We start from the raw sequence: 20516 nt of genomic DNA on the forward strand, positions 1-20516 counted from the left end.
CACATAGCAAGCCTCCGAGTGCAAACCCCCTTTTCAATTAAACACTTATTTATATATTTAACACCATTATAAATGCTGGAGGTAAAGCAGGGTTTGGGGTGGTGGCTGACAGCTTGCGACCGCCCATGTAATAACCTCGTGATCCCCTGAGGGGATCCAACCCCCAGTTTGAGAACCCCTGTGTTAAAGTGTTTAGAATGGAAGAGTGAGGCTCTTCTAATATTATGTGTTTTGATTTTAACATTAAGCTAGAATTCTCTTTCTCATTTACACTATTCTCAACTATCATAATAAAGTTCAAGTTCAATTAACAGAGTACTGCATTTAATTGATTCACTATATTTATATTTCTGCCTCACAAGTTAATCTAAACTGGAAACTGGGTGTTTCATTGTTGGTATACTTGCGCTGGCATATTTTTAATTGCTAAATAGTTATCAAGATTACATATAATAGTGTGTTTACAGTACAGTAAGGGCACAGTGGAAGCAGTCAGGTACACTAAAGAAACAATTGCTAGTTATTGATTATGAATGATCATAATGTGTATAGGTGGTGAGGGTCTGAAATGTGGTCCCAATCCTTATTTACCCGTGTGTATAACTAGGAACAAACAACAGGTTGGTTACTTAGAATAATTTTGATTTGTTTAACCACTTTGCCTTGATCTTGCCTTCATTATGCACTGAAGACCCACTTTGACACAGGGCATTTTGAATGTGCATGAAGTGCAGGATTGGTTTGCCTACCTTAAAATACTAGGAAATGGAACACCTGGCAGTTTATCATATTTTTTTGGAGAGTAAAATAATATTTGCATTTGGCATAAATGTGTAGTAGTAGTATAATCACTGCCTATTTAATTTTCTTTATTGTTGGTTTCTCCCAAAATGCTCTGAACCCAGGCAGAACGTGCTGCCCTAATAAAGGAACTTGCTGCTCTCCGGCAGAAAAAAGAGCACCTAAAAGCAGAAATAGACAAATACAAAGAATGTGATCCAGATGTTGTTGAAGAAATCCGTAAGTTGTATGTTGTATAGCTTTAACGTGTTAAAATTTCGCAAAAAGAACCAAACACAGAAGGAAAAATGGAGCTTTTCAACAGCTCAAACTTGCACACAGCTGAATGGATTTTCATGTGGGCACAAAAGACAGACTTCCTCTGCCAAATATCAAGTTCCTGCTGCAAACCAAAGAGTTGTAAAAGCTCTAAAAATTCTTCTGACATTTTATTTTATAATCAAGAGTGTTAAGTAACCTAAATAGAGGTTGCTACTGCTTCTAGTCTATTTTATTTATAACTCATTACTGATAAAGGGACTGGGACATGGGCAGTCAGGTCTGGTAGTCAGAGCACGAGTTGGGAGCAAGGAAACAGATTGTGAGTGTGTCAGAGCCAGAGGCCAGAGTCCGGAATCGGAGCCAAAGTTCAGAACTGAGTCACCAAGAGTCAGAGAAGGCAGGAGAAGGGCTGGGTCCAAGGCTGGGACAGGGCAGAGCAGGAACAAGGCAGGAGAAGGAGCTAGCGCAGCTGCGGGCAAATGCTTTGAGTAGCCAGGGCCCTGCTGCTTGGCTTAAGAGCAGGTCTATCAATTCCCTCAGCCATCTGGGTGGTTGGGCTATGAGGAGGCTCAATTGGGGCCTACTCTTTAGACTGACTGGGGATTATGCTAGAAGGGAAGCAGGTTAGCAGTGATCCTTTACTCCTGACACACGCCTGAAATCAAAGAGAGCTGAGGGTGCTCAGGGCATCTCAAGAACTGCTCAGCTCCTTGAAATAGTGGCTCCAAGTGAGTTTGTGCATCAGATCTCATCTCTTTCCTCCTGCTATTTACTGTGAAGACAATAAAGTCTAAAAACGGGGTTGGAGGGAATTATTTACGGTGTGAAGCACTAGATACGCACACACAAAAGCAACTATAGCCATTTCCTGTCCATCAAGATTTCATATTCTTAAATCTTTTGATTTAAGGAAAATTTAATGTCAAACTATATTAATACAACATTTATAGTTGGTAACTGAAACAAAATTGAGGATATTTAGTTATGGATCTCACAGCATCTGTATCTTGGTTACTCTGTGTGTGTGCATAGAATAGTTAATCTCAACAATAATTATGTATAGGCTGAACACAAATGTTCACATTTGAGGGCAGGCTGTTAGAGGAAGACCATCAATATTCTTGTTTAATCAGTGCGTTTTCTAGTGTGCCTGAAATGTGTGGCTCGCCTCAGCTTATCACCCAGGTCGAGACAGTTTGGACTCAGTAGTAGCAGTGCCAGAGCGAGTCTTAGATACCCTGTGCTGGTGGCTGGACCTTTGCATGGTCTGTGAAGGAGTCCCGTTCAGCACCCCTCAACTCTCCATGACCTTAGTAACCAGGGTGGTTTTGATTTTAAATCAAATTGATTTAAATCATGATTTAAATCACTAGTCAGGAAGACTCGATTTAATCATGGATTTCTACATAAAAGTGCCTTCTTGTTGGTTGTTATAACCTTAATACATTTTCTTCACAACTCAAAGATAGATGTAGGTTTCATTTTTAGAAGGTACACACTATACATTTTTAAAGTGATTTCTTTTGAAAACTTTTCAGATTAGTTTTACAGCTATATCAGAAAATGAATGACTGGTTATTTCATTTACCAAAGGTAATTGAAGCAAATATTTATGAAGTCATTGGGAGGTGAACTATCTCCAATTCAACAGGTTGATCATTAATATTTGGAGGATTTTCTTGCCATGCTGTATTAGGAGGAGAACATCACCAGACAGACATCTAAATTGTTTTATTTAACTAAAACAACAATGTTATGTGTTCTGGATTATTTTCTTCAACAGCAAACATATGATATTTTAACAAAACAAGCATATGAATTTTTGAATTTAGTTAAACATTCAGGATTTTTAAAATCAGGTTTGTTTTTGTTAAAATTGTTTTTAACTAAAATAGTTAAATGAAATATTAAAATCAATCAATCAATCAACTGTCAGCCAGGTCAGTATGAGAAACTTAAAATATTGGCTTCTGCAGCTAACTCAGTCATCTTCACCTGTTTGTTCATAATCTGGAAAAGAAAAGCAAGCTTTCCTGCTTTCAGGTCCCAAACGATTTCTCAATTTGGAATGAATTAGTCCAAAGGAAGAAAATATTCCTTCTAAACAGGCAAAAGAAGCTACTTCTGTTAAAAGTGAGATTATCACTTCAACAGTCTCTGAATTCCGGTGTTCACTGGTGTGACTTTCTTTAAAACATCATCAGCAAACATATATTTCTTGAATGGTTCTTATTCCCAAACGGGGTCTCTTTTACAGCCTGCTGTCATTATAGGTTTTCCCTTCTAGTGAGAGAATGGTATGGTAGGTCTCAAATCAATGAAGGCTACACTCAGAAAGACCTCAAGACTTCTGGAATATGCTGCTCAAACAGTTTAACTTTTTTGTTTCTACTGCCTGTCCCTCCCTTCTCACATTTATCTCCAGACTTCTTCTTCTTGTCCAGATCTATTCCGCCCCCAACAATCTGCTATTCATTGAACTTTTTGAAAGTTTGCACTTTTAGAGAAGGGTTTGACTCTGTGTACACATATTTGCAGAGGGATAATAGGATTGAGGTCTGTTATTTCTCATCTCTCTATATAATTTTATTTATTTATTTAAAACATTGTTGCAGTTAACAAGCATGTTATCTCTGCATACACAAATCCAATTTAAATAAAAAATAATCTGATTTTTAATTTTTTTTTTAATCTTTGTTTATTCACCCCGTTAGTAACGGATGCATCAGAACTGGGTTGGGGGGCCCACCTAGGAGATCTACAAACTCGGGGCAGGTGATCACAGTCTGAGATCCCGCTCCACATCAATATAAAGGAGCTCAGAGTGGTGAGACTAGCCTGCCAGACCTTCTGGACCAGAATACAGGGTCAGTGCATGGCGGTGCTGACCGACAACACTGCAATGTTTTATATAAACAAACCAGACGGAGCCTGCTCCTCCCTCTCTGTCGGGAGGTTCTCTAGCTGTGGGATTTTTGTATAGCCCACTCCGTTCACCGGGAGCATCCTATCTCTCTGGAGTATGGAACGAGTTTGCAGAACACCTCAGCAGGTCGTTCCGCAATCATGAGTGGTCCATCCGTCCTGACGTCATACATTCCATCTCCCAAAGGTTGGGGTTTCCTTGGGTAGACCTATTCTCCATTAGGAGCAACAGGAAGTGTCCAACATTTTGCTCTTTCCAAAAGCACAGTCCGGGCTCTATCTCGGATGCGTATATGCTATCCTGGGGGACTGTCTAATGTATGCCTTCCCATCGACACCAGTCGTCCACAAGGTACTGCTCAAGATCTGCAGAGACAAGACGAAGGTAATTCTGTTGGCCCCTGTGTGGCCACGCCAACATTGGTACACCATGCTTCGGGAGCTGTCAGTGGACACCCTGATCACACTGCCGCTGCACCCCGATCTGATCACACAGGATCATGGTCTCCTCCTTCACCTGGACCTCCAGTTCCTCCATCTCATGGCTTGGAAGCTTCATGGTTAAACTCTGTGGCGCTCCAATGCACGGAATGGGTGAGGGAGGTGCTGCTTGGTCGCAGGAAACCTTCCACCAGGGCCACTTACCTAGCTAAGTGGAAAAGGTTCTTGTGCTGGTGTGAGCAGAGTCATGTACCTCTACTTCGGGCATCTATACCATTCATCCTGGAGTATCTACTGCATCTGAAGCAGCAAGGTTTGGCTGGATCATCCATCAGAGTATACCTCGTGGCCATCTCGGTGTTCCACCCTGGAGAGTTGGGGCGCTTGGTAATCGCCAACCCTAGGTTGGGCCATTTTGTTAAAGGCATGGAAAGGCTATAACCACAGTCCTGACCTGCTTGGGATCTCAATCTGGTCCTTGTTCGGCTAATTGGGGCCCCATTTGAACCACTGGCTACATGCTCACTTCTGTATTTCTCTTGGAAGGTAGCATTCCTGGTTGCCATCACATCAGCCAGGAGGGTGTCAGGGTTTAAAAGCATTAACCTATGACCCACCCCTACAAAGTCTTCCATAAGGACAAAGTACAGCTCAGGCTGCACCCGACCTTCCTGCCCAAGCTGGTATCTCAATTCCACATTGGCCAAAACATTTTTCTTCCACTCTTCTATCCCAAGCCACATGCTAATGCACAAGAGCAGAGGCTTCACTCACTAGATGTGCGGAGAGCACTAGCATTCTACATTTGAGCTCACAAAGCCTTTCAGGAAGTCGAACCAACTTTTTGTAGCAGTGGCAGACCAGATGAAGGGGCTTCTGATCTCCTCACAACGCATTTCTTCCAGGATCTCAGTCTGCATCCATACCTGCTACGACCTCGCCGAGGTCCAAGCCCCAGGTATTACACCCCACTTGACACAAACTCAAGCCTTGTCTGTCGCTTTCCTGGCCTTGGGGCCCGTCCAGGAGATCTGCAGAGTGGCAACCTGGTCCTCAGTGCACACGTTTATCACCCAGCATGCTAGAGAGGACACAGCTTTCGGCAGGGCGATTGTCCAATCAGTGATTCCTTAACTCTGACCCCACCCCCCGTAGGAGAGTTTGGGAGTCACCCGATTGGAATCGATGTGAACAAGCGTTCTTCGCGATGTGGTGTTCACGTCCATTCCAATACCCACCCTCCTTCCCCTCTGTTGGAATAGCCCGCAAGAAGGAACTGAAGGGGGAGGTCAGTTTGGCAGGGTCCTATATTGAGCGCCATGAGGGTGCCACTCCAGGGGGCTCCCTAGCCGACCTGATGGGAAATGCTAAGGGAAACAGTTCCCAATGACTGTGCATGTGGCGTACGCACACCTGATTGGAATCGACATGAACAACACATCTCGAAGAACAACAGTTACAAGAAGGTGAGTAATTGTAGTTCTAACTCCTCTGGTAGTGAAGACAACTTTCCACTTATGAAAGGAAGCAGTACTATCTTGCTGAGTCTGCTAACAGAATGAAACAGTATTGTGAGAGGTGTGAACTGCACATTATTATTTTGAGGACTAACTCTGAAAGCTGCTGCTGATTTAACTATTTCATTACCGATCCTTTGAGTAGAGGCATCTAGCTGATGTGCTTTAAGCAAGCCATTGCTGTTGGATTAATTTGAAATGTCATTCCATGTAGAAAAGTATTACAAGATTTAAAGATAGAAAAACTTGATTATTCTACCAAGTATTGGATTTATCTTTAACACAAAATTACTATTCCCAGAGGGAAGAAGGTAGTAGGGAATCTCAAGGGGAATGAATGAATGTAGGGAATGGAGAGGCTTTAAAAATGAGTGAAGTAAGTAAATTGTATGTAACATTCTCCAAAATACAAATGATCTACATAACTATTAAGGTTTTCATTTTTTTTTTTAAAATTGGAAAGTATATTCTCTGAGGGGGTGTGTGTGTGTTTGTGTTTTGTTTAAAAATACCTTAATGCATAATTTGTGGATATATGTTTTGGAGTGAGGAGCTACATGGCACACTTATTGAAGGTGCAGTTATACTTAGACGAGCGAGTTTGTGCAAATGACTCTAAGCTCAGTCCAAAGCCCACTGAAGTCAATGGGAGTTGAACCAGGCCCATAGCAAGATATTATTTTCCAACAACTTCCCGATCAAATGTGCTCATTTTGGTAATAAATAGATGTTTTGTGGTTACCAGCCATGCAATATGCACCTGATATCCAATAGTTCAGTTGTGTTCTTTGTGCCTTGTGCACCGACACCAGTAGTAAAGCGTCTGCAGCTGGAATTCAGTTAACAATTCCGTTGAAGAAACATGAGCCGTAGTAGAATCCACCCACATTGGTACTGGCTTTACTGGTTAATTGAAGTCTTGTTTTGTGAGTGAAATAAACAGATGTCACTGAACATACATAGGGAACAGACCAATTTGGTAAGCAGGTGTCATTTTTAGGTAATCTAATTTCTGAGTATAATTGCGCGTGAATGCGCTAGTTTTTAATCTTTGAAAACCTGGGTGAAGATATTATAGATCACAAGTAATTGCAGTTTTTGTTGGCGCACTCAGTAGAGAAGTCAAGTTTGAATAAATAGAGAAATTCTTCACAGAAATGGAGAACCTTAAACTACTGCTGTCTGATTTTGTGCACATTCAAGCGCTAGAGAACACCTTTCACGTCTGCTCCAGTCAGTCTGCAGTAGAAACTAATGTGACAGCTACTGTGAATCTGAGAGTATAGATGCATACATGGTATTTACACTTCAGACAAATTCAAACAAGTGACTAGTCCTTTCTGAGAACTTGTATCTCTGCCAAGTTTATTTTAAAATGAAGCTGTTTTAGTTAGCTAAGCAAAATAACAGTTTTAAAAGCTTGAACATATGTTTTCTTCCACACTGATATATCCAATGACTGGCTCAATGTATTTTGTTCCAGCTTTAGAGCAGCAAAAAAACCCCAAAAACTTTTTTTCTTTGTTCTGAGAGAAGGAAGGAGAAATGTAATCCTGTAAGGAATATCTTTACAAAAGTTGTAAGAACAAGTGAAAACAAGGGTTTATAATAGAATGGCTCATTCAGACTTTTAGGTACCGATCTTGCAATTATCTTGTCCATGGAGTTCAACATAGGCACTTCAGAAGAGTCAACACAGGATAGGGGTTCACCTTCATGGGTCCAGTTGCAGGATCAGGCCTTTAACTAGCACCTGCAACGCTCTCTGTTTCAACCCTGAATAATTGTACTTGCCTGGTATTTAACTGGTTTTTGGACAGGAAGGGGAAGGATCATTAGTCTTTTTTTGTTTGTTTGTTTTTAAATTACAGTTCTATTTTAAGAGAAAAAATGTTGGAGGGGAGGGATGGAAGAGGAAGATGGGGAGTGAAATTAGTGTAGGTAGGTTAGTGCGTAAGCTGGTAAATCTTCAAAACAGTCTTGTGGAGCTGATATAATGGGTAGGTGAACACATGATCAGTTTTGTGATGTGGGCAAATGGCTACAGGTGACTAAATGGGGAGCATCACAATTTGCAATCACTTCTCAGTCACGGAATAAGCAGCAGTTCACTTGGTGATGTCTTAAAAAGATTACATGGAAACATTACAGCATTTACCAGAAAAAACCTAAAGAAATGAGAGCAGATGTTTGAGACTACTTTGAGAGAGAGCCTGGTTGCATCACTTGTACTGTCCCATTCCTTTGTTTATTTGGCTTTCCACTAAACAGCTCACTCAGCTCTTCGATGCAGCTATTGTTGACTGTTGTTTACAGGTGATCTGAAAAGGAATATTTAAAATATTGGTTGTGTGTCCTTTTTGTTGTTTCATGTGGTATAAAGTAGTCCTGGAAATGTGTTTTGGATTTTTAAATTCTTCTTTCTGCTTTTATGTTAAAATATCAGGACTTTTCAAGTCTCCTCTTCCCTGAGAAAATGTGTCAGCAGTCTCATATATATTGAGAGCTTTGTCATGTCTTCACTAGAGCTAGATGTGCTATAACTGTGGGTTTGCCTAGACTAGGCAAACCCATAATGTGGACACACTGCTGTGCAGCTTATGCAAGTAATGTACTGGGGTAGATTGTACTGATGCAAGCCCTGTCCTACACGTGGTGCAGGTGTACACAGGAGGATTGATGTAATTTCCCCCTCCCTCCTTTGTAGGTCAGCTTTACTGGGATGATCAGGATATTAGATTTGTGACACCCCAAAATGTAGGGATATGGAATAACTTTGAGGCTCTATGGAAGTTTCTCAATATAGTATAACAGAACAAAAGTCTTGATGTTCTCCTTGACTAGTGTCATGGCTGCAAAGTACATGAGGGAGGAGCAGATAACATCAAATGCAGGTAACTTATGAAAATATTGGGGGACAAATACAAATTAGATGCAGTAATTTAATACCAATATTGATAGTCTCTGAGGGCAGTAAGGAATTGCCTATGTCGGGAGATGTAGTTCCTGAGACTTCACAACTGTGGGTATGTCTACACTGCAGTTAGATACCTTGTGACTGGCCTGTGCCAGCTGACTCTGCCTTGTGGGGCTCGGGCTAAGGGGCTGTTTAATTGTGGTGTTTGGACTGGAGCCTGGGCTCTAGGGTCCTGTGAGGTGGGATGGTCTCGGAGCTTGAGCTGCAGCTTAACACTGGATCAGACCCTAAGCTGGTGTGGTCACTTTCTCTTTGTTAGGTGCATTATTTCCTGCTTGTATTAGCTCTTGTCTACTTGGGCAATAGAAGAGGTGTATTTTTGGTTATAAGAGTTATGAGACCAAGAATTAAGGAGTGGGAGCTTTTAAGATATTTTTTCTTAAAAGCTAATAGTGTGCGTGTGTGTGTGTGCGTGCATACGCAATATGGTACGTGTGAGTACATGACACTGTACATTGTGTGTATGTGTGGGTTGTAGAAATCTTTTGTTACCAGTCATGACAAAACATGAGACGTTTTTCAAAGACACATTACAAATGTACTGATGAGACTTGACAGTCTAACCTTTTCATAAAGGACATAGGGAGCCTGTACTGATGGAACTTGAGTCCTTTTTTTTTTGTTAATAGGCTGACAAAGATCCTAGACACTTTAAAAACATACTCCCAGAGAAGGGGATTAGCTTACCAATAATTTAGTATGTGCTAGTGTGTCTCACCATATAGAGAGAGTTAGAACTATTGTATGCATTTGCACAGGGGTTATTTTCAGGCACAAGTTCTTCATTTTTTGAGAAAGCAATGCTAATATAATTCATACACATAGTGGTTTCAATCGCAGATGGCTTGCACTTCGTCATGCTCCATGTCTTTCAAAAACATTCTAACACATAGTGGATCTTAAGCTAGGAGCTGTGACTCTCAGGTGAATTTCCTAGTAATTGCAAAATTTTCTACAGAGTCTAGACTCACTTAAACATTTCTAGCCCTTGTTGTGAAGATAACATTCTCAATGTAAATAGCTACAGTAAACAAGATATTTAATGTATCATTTAAATGACAAATGTGTACATTTAATCCAGTTTATGTAGTGAACTTTAAAACTATTACAGCATATTTGATATTTTGGCTGAAACAGTGCAAAGAATTCTGGTAAAGCAGAGCACTGGGGTCATGGGCACTGTTCCCTCTAAGCTGTGCGCGTGCACACAGATCCTAAACCCTACGCACCTGGTGAAACACCGCGCGCAAAAAAATTTGCACAGAAGCATAACAGTTTGCACAGAAGAAATGTATTGCGCACACGGCCTGTCAAAAATTAGAGGGAACATTGGTCATGGGTCATGTTCTTCACTCTGATTATGAGGGAAACTTCTTATGAGCATCCATTTCTTCCCCAATGCTATCGAACAATTAGATTTTTCTTCCTTCAATGTTTGATAGAGTCTGCTGGTAGAGTCTTGTGGACCCCAACTTGCATAGGCATTCACATATGAGCTGTTGCCCTGCTCTCTCTCTCATGATGGCTGCCTCTTCCATTAACTTTTTTGATCTCCCTCTGATTGCTATAAATAGTCTCTGATGGCAAAATGCAGAGCCTTGTCCAAGGCCACTGTCAGTGTTGATCTATAGATGAGTCAGCAGGAATTGCTAGGCAATCAAGTTAGCAGTGTGCTCTCCTGTATACCGAGTGTGTAAGTTCTGCAATGCACCTATGACCAGTGGTCTTGGAAGTGGCATTCCTAATAAACATGAACTCAGAACTTGAGCACATTTTCATTAATAGGCATCTTCTTATGTCACGGAGCTCCCAGGAATAGCCTAAAGAGGCTTCTCCAAGAGAGGTCAGGAATTAGTGTGAGGAAAATCTGGCCTATTGTGCTTGGAGGGGTAAGGGAAATGTTTAATGAATTTCTCAACAGCCGAGGCCTTAGACCCAGGGAAGTAGAAAATGTTCTATACAAAATTGTTTCTGTCAGTAGGAAGAAGTATAGAAGATTAAGGTTCACAGACATTCTTACTATAGCTACCATTTTGATATTTAAATGTAACTATATACAAAGGGAGACTGAGTGAATTCCATTTCTGTAACTGTAGGGTTCTTATTTACTGAGACCTCCCTTCATGAGCAGTACTAGGAAGCCCGCAACTAACACTGCTTGTTAGCCTGTGAGAATAATTGCAGCTGCTGCTGTTCCATACAACAGAATTACACTTCAAGATATAAAAGTTACTTTACCCCAAAAATATTTAAGATGTTAGTTATATTTTGCATTACCTGGTAACAGTTTTGCAGGCAGATTGTTAACTATATCCTTGAAAGGTTGCCAGTTTTCTCTGCAATCTCTGATCCTTTCGGTGAAGAAATCCATAAAACCTGCTTACTGAGTTAAAAGAAAAGGAGTACTTGTGGCACCTTAGAAACTAACCAATTTATTTGAGCATAAGCTTTCGTGAGCTACAGCTCACTTCATCGGATGCATACTGTGGAAAGTGTAGAAGATCTTTTTATATACACACAAAGCATGAAAAAATACCTCCTCCCACCCCACTCTCCTGCTGGTAATAGCTTATCTAAAGGGATCACTCTCCTTACAATGTGTATGATAATCAAGGTGGGCCATTTCCAGCACAAATCCAGGTTTTTTCACCCCCCCCCCCCCCCACACACACACACAAACCCACTCTCCTGCTGGTAATAGCTTATCTAAAGTGACCACATTGTAAGGAGAGTGATCCCTTTAGATAAGCTATTACCAGCAGGAGAGTGGGGTGGGAGGAGGTATTTTTTCATGCTTTGTGTGTATATAAAAAGATCTTATACACTTTCCACAGTATGCATCCGATGAAGTGAGCTGTAGCTCACGAAAGCTAATGCTCAGATAAATTGGTTAGTCTCTAAGGTGCCACAAGTACTCCTTTTCTTTTTGCGAATACAGACTAACGCGGCTGTTATTCTGAAACCTTACTGAGTTAGTATGGTAGCTCACACCGTCACCAGCTGCTACTTGTTTTGTAAATTTAGCTACTTTGTCTTGGGAGTCTTGGGATTTCATTATTCTCATGGGCAAGATCTTGAGGTTCCTGTTTTTGGAGATCTTATTTTGTACATAAAAATGTTAAGATAAGCCTTAAGGGTGGCCTGGAAATATAAAGTAGTCAGGGTAAGAAAGGGAATTCAGTACAATTCTTTCTTTGCCACCTAAAAACTTTGAAGGAAGAAAATCAATGTGCAGGTTCTGGATGCTGAGAGTTTTCAGCATTTATTAGTAAGATTGCTGGGCCTGGGTGTGTTACCTTTGTGGACCACCTTTGAACATTATTGGGTCATTGTTGCTACAGTAACCCTTTAGAGATGAACAATGAGTGATTTTAAACAAAAAATTGACTTGTGTCCCTTTTTGCTGCTTTATGTCTAAAGAGAGCCTGAAAGTGGCTTTTAAAAAGATCTGCGTGTTGTTTTTTTTTAACCATAAAAATATCAAGAATGTCATTGTCAACTCTAGTTCTGCTGGAGGGACCTACTGGATGTCTTGGAGCATGTACATTGTGATTTCACACATCTTAACTGTTTAGTCTTTGACAAAGATTAGTTTTCTATACAGTGTTACCATTCATTGAAGTTGAATAGGCTTTAGCAAAACAAACTAAGTTAGAAAGTGTGGCTAAAAATCCTTTCCCATCTTAATTGTTAAACCTTCACTTTCCAACTCTTGTGATTTAATTTCTCTCCTTCTACAATCTGAAGCAGTGCTTAATTTGTGCCAGGGCTGAGCCCTAGCACCTCTAGGCGTGTCAATCATAGCCCCGGCACCTCTGGGCTTGCCACATCAGTTATAAAAGTAAAAAAAATTGCTTGAGCTCCAGCACCTCTTTCATTACAAATTAAGCACTGATCAGAAGATGCTGCCTACCAATGTTTCAGCTCCACCAGTGGGAGTGCTAGCAAAGGCAAGGCTCCAGGCAGCTACCAGCTTTCTTCCTTTTTTTTTTTTTTTTTTTTTGGTAACTATTTTATTTAGGAAGTTTTATAAGGTTTACAAATCCATGCCATGTAAATATCAGAGACAAAACAATAATTGTTACCACAGTGAGATTTTGTTTAGAGAAATATTAATATAGTAAAACCGCAATATAATCATCAATCTTCTTATTTCACAGGGTGTTACCATATTACAGAGTGAGAATCTTTATAGTACCCATGATACGCTTCTGGTGATATTATTAAAATAAGTAAAATCTCTGCACATATTTGACAAACCAAGCATGTCTATCGAATGTTAATATTTAAAAGAAATTGGACACATGTTTGATTTTTGCAGGTGAATGTACTTTGTCTTGGAATTGAATAAACAGTAATTTAATATATAAGTACCTATTTATCCTCTATTTGCTGAGAATGTAATTGGCTACCATCATTTTATGTACTACATTGCCTAATCCTGCTCACAGCAGGTCTATACAATATGCTCTTGTTTAGGCTACGAGAAAAAGTGCACTTTCAAAATATTTTAGTTAACATGTTTTAAAATCCTAGTGTGGGCTGGGCAAGTTGTATATATTTTTAGCACACACAAGCAAGTATAGATAAGCCCTAGATTCAGATACAACTTTCCCTAGCTATACTAGGGTTTAAAACATGCTAGCTAAAATGGTTTAGCTAACACATTTTAAAAATGCACATTTTATCCTAGACTACACAAGCCCTTATTTTGTAGACCTGCTCTGAGCAGGGCTAGGCCAGACGGTGCTTAAAATGCTGATGCTGCCAGTACATTGTCAGTGCTAGCATTCCCATCGATGGAGCTGCTGAACCAGTGGAAGCAACAATGGAAAATTCTCGGAACAAATGCCAGTGAAGAGAAGAGTATAGAGTCTCTCAGGACAGATATGATCTGAATTTCCAATATAAAAAACACACTCTCTTTGCCTTCATACATCATAAAGAAGCAAAAAGGGCACAAGTCCAATTCCCCCCCCCCCTTTTTAGACCATCTTTAAAGAATTCAGAGCTTTCACCACTACATTTTACTATTATCTAATCATTCTTCACATCACTGACTGCAGCACGTAAGGTTAAATAATGAGCACCAACTTTAGCATGTGCTAAGTTTATTTTACAAGATAATTAACATTTGCCTACAGTAGAATCCATGACGATGAACACTTTATCTCATATTCATTTTTAGTACCCCTAGAGACAAACTTTGTACTTCTTGCTGACCATTGTAAATGAATATTATCATGCAAGCACTAGCAAGGCTGACTGGAAATGGTCAAGGTATATGTAAGTATGAGAAATATGATGATTCTAATAATTTCCCAGGCTGATACAGCTTTTACACCAATGGGGACAAGAAGATTTAATAAATTTTTTTTAGAAACTGGTTTGTGTCATAGAAACTCTTTTTAAGCTACTTGCAGTGGAGATGGGTTTTTTTTAAAAAGTACTTTAACCTTTATTTTTGCATTTGTTATCCAGAAATGTTGTTCTTTCTGTGTCTCATCAAAGGGTTCTTTGGTATCTCTGAAGTCCTGAGAACCTTTCTGGTTCCCTCTTCTAAGGCACATGATACACTGGATTTACCTCACAGGCCACTACCGTTGCTATGTACTTTTTCTCTAAAGAGTCGTGCACACCTGTGATGCTACAGAAATAAGAATATTTACAGGCGAGAGAGATTGCTCCTGAGTAATGCCAAGCATTCTCTCTCAGAGAATAGGCAGCTGTCCCTGCAGCACTTCCAGCCCATGGACCTAATTCAGATCTCCCACATAGCTGTGCAGAGCACTATTGCTGAGCCACCAAGCGGGCTAAACCAGAATTATTTTCTTTTAAAATACCATCTGAAGTGTCAAAAGTATTTTTAAGAATGTATCTTTTATGGTCCTTTGTTAACGATTTTTTATTCAACAATGCCCCAAAACTAGGTTAATCTTAAAAAAGACATATTTGAAAGCCACAGGTGAATATCTTCATTATGGTCAGTGAGTTCATAGGAACTGTGTCAATATAAATATCATCTCACTGTTTTGCACTTGTTAAATTATGTGACTGTGCCTTGTATGTACATGGTTTTTCTCTCTTTCAGGTCAAGCAAACAAAGTTGCCAAGGAGGCAGCCAACAGATGGACTGGTGGGTATGCATTTACAGTGTTCAACAACATTCCTAATTATGGCGCCTGAGTGTAGCGAAACTCAACTCAAAGTTCTGCTCAGTGACTTATAGGGCTTTAAAATTATAAGTAATTTTTCAGCTAAAATGAGACTTGATTCTGGAAGTGCAGGGAAATAACCCCCCTAGAAATGTACTGTCATGGGTGCATAGATGTGTGTGTTTCAAGTATATAATTAACAACCTACCAGTCTAATTTTTTTCAAAATGCATAGCAGACTTCCTCTCCTAGTAGAAACTTGGTTTGCCAAATTTCAGTCTGGAGCTAATTTCTACAGTTGATATAAGGAGACTTCAATAACAGGAGTTCCTTAATGTTTGTGATGGGGTTGGCACTGGTATACTTTTTAAGATGCATAGAAAATAATGGATTATTTTATTAATTTAATCTTAATTTACATTTTTTGAATGTTTAAAATTTACAGTGCTGTATAGAGGTTTTGTTGTCGCTGGTGTGCATGCAGATGTGCATATATATGTGGAGTGATAAAGTAATTATTCTTGCTTAGAGTAAGTAGTTCATTTGCTCAGTGTCACAGATGAAATCTATAAACTTAGACGATAAATTGTATTCCATATTGGATAGAAAAAGAAGATCTTTTAATGATTATTTCTTCTTGTTGTTTATATCCTATCGTTGAACAGAATTGTTGTTGTTACTGCCCTGTTGTGAAACAGGAAAAAGTATTTATTTTTAAAGATAATTTCTGTGTGGGTATTGAGTGTCACTAAGACTTCCGTTTGTAAGAGGTGTTTAAGAGATTGTACTTTGCTATCTAATCTGTAAACCTGGTTCCATATTGTAGCATATCTGTGCTCAATAGCAATTTTATAATCAAATATCTGTTGGTAAAAACTTTACTTCAAAGATACATAGTCATAGAGTAGCTTGATAGATAATTTCCCCCAACCTAAACAATTGTACAATTACAGAGGTTAGCGTAACAATCAAATAATCACTTTTATATTACTCGAAGATGTAATGTATAATAAAATTAAAGGATACTGAATAATTATGATAAAACAATCTAATACAAAATAAAACCACTTACCAAAGCTTAAGTATTTCTCAGTGCACTTTTATTTTTCCCAATTTTTTCAAGCTAAATCCATATTATGCAACCCCAAAAGAGAAGAAATGTCTGTCTTTGTTGTAAGTAAAATACTGACTTTAGCAGTGAGCAGATTTATCACTAATTCTAAAATTACCTTATGATTTATCAGTAATTCTACAATTAACTAGCTTACAGAGAACTAGCACCACATTCTTTGATGGTTAAAATACATGTACTAAAGAATTACATAGTTTTGACTCCAGGAGTTTACTTAAAACTCGAAAACCTTGGACATGTCACCTTTGCTACTTTATGACAATATATGCATATTCTACGTTGCAGTATTTTATCGTATATGTTCACAGTTGTCTTCTGTCAAGCTAGAGGATACAACAGAGCAGGACTTTGCAGTCAACATGTAGCAGGGCAAATCATGGTCAGGTTCATGTTAGCTACCTTAGGGCTTGTCTACACTGGCACTTCACAGCGCTGCAACTTTCTCGCTCAGGGGTGTGAAAAAACACCCCCCTGAGCACGGCAAGCATCAGCACTCTCAAGCACCAGTGTAGACAGTGCCCCAGCGCTGGGAGCCGCGCCCCTCGTGGAGGTGGTTTTTTTACAGCGCTGGGAGAGCTCTCGCTCAGCGCTGAGCCGCGACTACACCCGCCACGTTAAAGCGCTGCTGCGGCAGTGCTTTAATGTTGCCCGTGTAGACTAGCCCTTATTCAACTGTTCAATAGTAGTGGGAGAATGTATTCAGTGACTTCAAAAGACCACTAATTAGACTAGTCCTCTGCCCAGTGCCCCACAGTGTACTGGTGGCCTTTTGAAAAGTCACCCAGAATGCACTGCTTCTGGAGGCTGTATGGGGAACTGTGAAGTAGCTACCCTCACGGCACTGCAGTTGTAACTTTTTAGAACAGCACATTGCAGGTGCATGGCAAAACTTGCGAAGGTTGTTAACATGATTCAGTGTGGATATACTGAACTTTTTACCTTTACACCAGTGCAGTACAGCTGGCTCAGTTACAAGCTAGACTACACCAGCCCTAAAATGAGTGGAGATCAAGTAAAATTATTACTTCATCAGAGGCATTTGGATAATTGAGAGGAGAAAGGACTCTTTATCGGACTGTTTGAAACACTTCAGTTTGGTTTTGTTACATCTATTTGGCTTCAATGATTAACAAATTAAGCTGTGAGAGTTCACAGAAAATGCATATTCTTTAGGATGTTCAGCAGGTCCTCCGCATAATCAGGGAAGAACAGATTTGATATTGCTAATATTTCTTGGCTGAAAATAATCAGATAGGAATATTTTTGAAAGCGTACACCTTTTCAAGTTTCTGTTCATAAACCTTGAAGAAGCCCCCCCCCCCCAAATAACTGTACAAGCCCAATTTTTTCTGATCTTCTAAGTAATATTTTAACTATACAAAATAAAATAGCTACAAAATTTATAGTTAAGGACATAATAGTGACTAAAAACTCATTTTGAGCATAATTTTTATTTTTATGCACATATTTTTACCAACCCTATTTGCCTCATTAGCATTTATAGCAGTACTCAGTTATTCATAAAAACAGAACAAGCATTTGATTCCTCTTTCCTCTCTTAGCCCTACCTAATAAATTATATTCAGAAACTTTGCAGCTCTGTGCTTTTTCAGATGTTTCCAGAGGTGGTGAAGGGTTTACGGTAGTGAGGACTCTAGTGCCCCCATTCTGCTTGTGAACTGAAACATTTCTTCACTCTGTTCACAGATAATATCTTTGCAATAAAATCTTGGGCCAAACGGAAATTTGGATTTGAAGAGAACAGAATTGACAAAAGTTTTGGGATTCCAGAAGACTTTGACTATATTGATTAATGTGTTACTGACACAAGTATACATATCTTATTTAATATTGCTCAGCTGACATTTGTCTGTGTTGCTTTTCAAAACCAAACCAAACACCCTCTTGTATTATTTGCACTTTTCATTAATATTAATAAAATGTAAACAATACATTGTCGGTTTTGTTTTTTCCCCCTCATTACTTCCTGAACTCTAAATCACCCACTGCCAGGATGAGACAGCCCAAGTATTAGGGAAGGCTGTGCAAGGTAGTTGTCATAAGGTCCTGGTCTTCATGCTTCTGGTTGCTTGTCATAAGAACCAGCAGGAACCCAACCAAGAGAGCGCCAAAATCTCCAAGGAATTCCTATCTAGGCATGTTCAGCAGTTTGATTCTGCTGAAGAGTCTGTGGAATGAGATAACATTGGAGGACTTGGAAGGAAGGAGGTTTCCACTATCTGGATGATGACAAAGAAATAATGACCAAAACTACTAATCATCCTGGAGGTAGAGAAGGTGGACAACGTTTAGGGGCTGATTGTGGGAAGTAATGTAGGAGGGAGGGTGGAACTGGAAAGGGACAATGAATAGTCCTTGAGACAAACAGATTGGGGACCTGATTTGCTTCCTGAAATGCAACAGGCACAAGCTGTTGAAAAGACCTGAGAGGAAGCAGCACATGCAGTATATCGAATGACCCATGAGCTTGGTGATAGACCACTGAATGTATCATTGTTTGGCCACAAAAAAGGACTGATCCCAGACCATCAGATGTGCTCCAGATTGTAAGGTCATGTGTTTCCATGGTAGTTACCCTCCATGAGTCAAGTGTACGATAGTATTTTGGTGCAGCATCAGTTGTAGAGGATGGCTTACATGCCCCTAAGGAGCCAACACAACCCGCTGAGAGTGAGTGAAGTAGCCAATTTCTGAATTGCTTTTTCAGAGACCTCAGCATCAAATACAAAAGAAAAGAATGAGAGGCTGGGGTGGAAAGCTTAAGGAAATATAAACAGCTATTTTGGTATGATCATTCCCCTCATTTCTATTTTGTGTAGCTGCCTGTGGGTACTGTGAGAATAGTCTCCTTGCCAACACCTAAGTAAACTTTATGAACCATATGTTTCTGTATATGCCATTCTGATGGCTTTTACTACAAGTCTCATAGAAATTTTTGCTTTGGCTGACATATACATTGTTAGCACTTCTGTTTGTTCTTGATTCTGTCTACATGGATCTAAATTCAGGCCTTACCTACATCTTCTTCACTACATTTAGCAAGTGTCCATGGTGTTAAGATAACTTTCAGTTAACTGAAGCATCTGTGTCCTTTCCTCTTTCACGTCTTCTTTTTCTGTTTGTGTGTGGGCATTATTGGTAAGCGTTATTGGTAAGTCTCTATAGTAACTCGCTTCAGAAGTCTTGTTTGATCAGCGTCTGGGAGTGTGGGAGACATCTGGAAAGCTTTCTGGGATAGGACCTCATGATTTTCCACTTCTAGCCCCCCTGGCAATGGCATCCTGCACCCTAAGGCAATATGCAGGATTCAGCAAGCCCAAAATGGTGTTTCACATTGTTACTGTCTTGTAGAGCAACATGCCAGGTGATTATCCAGACATATGAATCTCAGTTTCAGAATGCTGAAAGATATCTGTGATTTGAACTGCTACCCTGATAGGCAGCACCACAATTTAACTCTTGGGAATTATTGGGAGTTTGCCACAGAGATCATGAGCCACGTTTTCAGAAGTTAGGTTCTGCCTGCTACAAGCAAACAGTGTGAGAATTAGGCCAACGTGGCTTCTTTGTCTCCACCTTGGTTAAATTGCTAACTTTAGCAAGAGTTCTACTGGAAAAGTGACATTAATCTGGGTACTTGGTCAGAAGCCAGTCTCCAGCGATCTGTCCAGTCAATGCTCCCAAACAGCCCAGAGTGTCTGAGAACAGAAGGATTTAAGACATGCTTCTGGGTATTGGGCAATTTTGTCTAAGATGATGTGTAGGGCCCTACCAAATTCACAGTCCATTTTGGTCAATTTCACGGTCATAGGATTTTAAAAATTGTAAATTTCATGATTTCATCTATTTAAATCTGAAATTTCACCTTGTTGTAATAGTAGGAGTTGTGGGGGAGGGCGCAAAGTTACTGGGGTGGGGGAGCGATGGGGTACTGCTATACTTACTTCTGCGCTGCTGCTGGCAGCGGCTCTGCCTTTAGAGCTGAGCAGCTGGAGAGCGGTGGCTGCTGGCCAGGAGCCCAGCTTTGAAGGCAGAGCCATTGCCAGCAGCAGTGCAGAAGTAAGGATGGCATGGTGTGGTATTGGCACCCTTACTTCTGCACTGACTTCAGAGCTGGCAGCTGGAGAGCGGTGTCTGTTGTCCGGCTGCCCAGCTGCTGGCGGGGTGCTGCCTTCAGAGCTGGGCACCTGGCCAACGGCCACCACTCTCCGGCTGCCAGCTCTGAAGTCAGCGCTGAAGTAAGGGTGGCAATGCCATGACCCACCCTAAAATAACCTTGTGAGACC

General features: G+C 40.2%; 1 protein-coding gene across 7 annotated transcripts in view; it reads left to right on the top strand.

The window, feature by feature from the left end:
* Window positions 1-20096, top strand: part of MND1 (meiotic nuclear divisions 1) — a 53259-nt gene extending 33163 nt beyond the window's left edge. For 2 of the 7 annotated variants that reach the window (XM_073341393.1, XM_073341396.1), the window contains exons 7-9: window positions 906-1020; window positions 15014-15058; window positions 17917-20096. In XM_073341393.1, coding sequence (XP_073197494.1) covers window positions 906-1020; window positions 15014-15058; window positions 17917-18023 — 267 coding nt within the window. In that variant the 3' untranslated portion in view covers window positions 18024-20096. Of the gene's footprint in view, window positions 1-878; window positions 1021-15013; window positions 15059-17916 lie in introns of those variants that run through there. The other 5 variants (XM_073341395.1, XM_073341394.1, XM_073341397.1 and 2 more) reach the window with 5 other exon arrangements.
* Window positions 20097-20516: the final 420 nt, after the last annotated feature.

This window comes from Lepidochelys kempii, chromosome 4, assembly GCF_965140265.1.
Source record: "Lepidochelys kempii isolate rLepKem1 chromosome 4, rLepKem1.hap2, whole genome shotgun sequence".
NCBI classification, from domain to species: Eukaryota; Metazoa; Chordata; order Testudines; family Cheloniidae; genus Lepidochelys; species Lepidochelys kempii.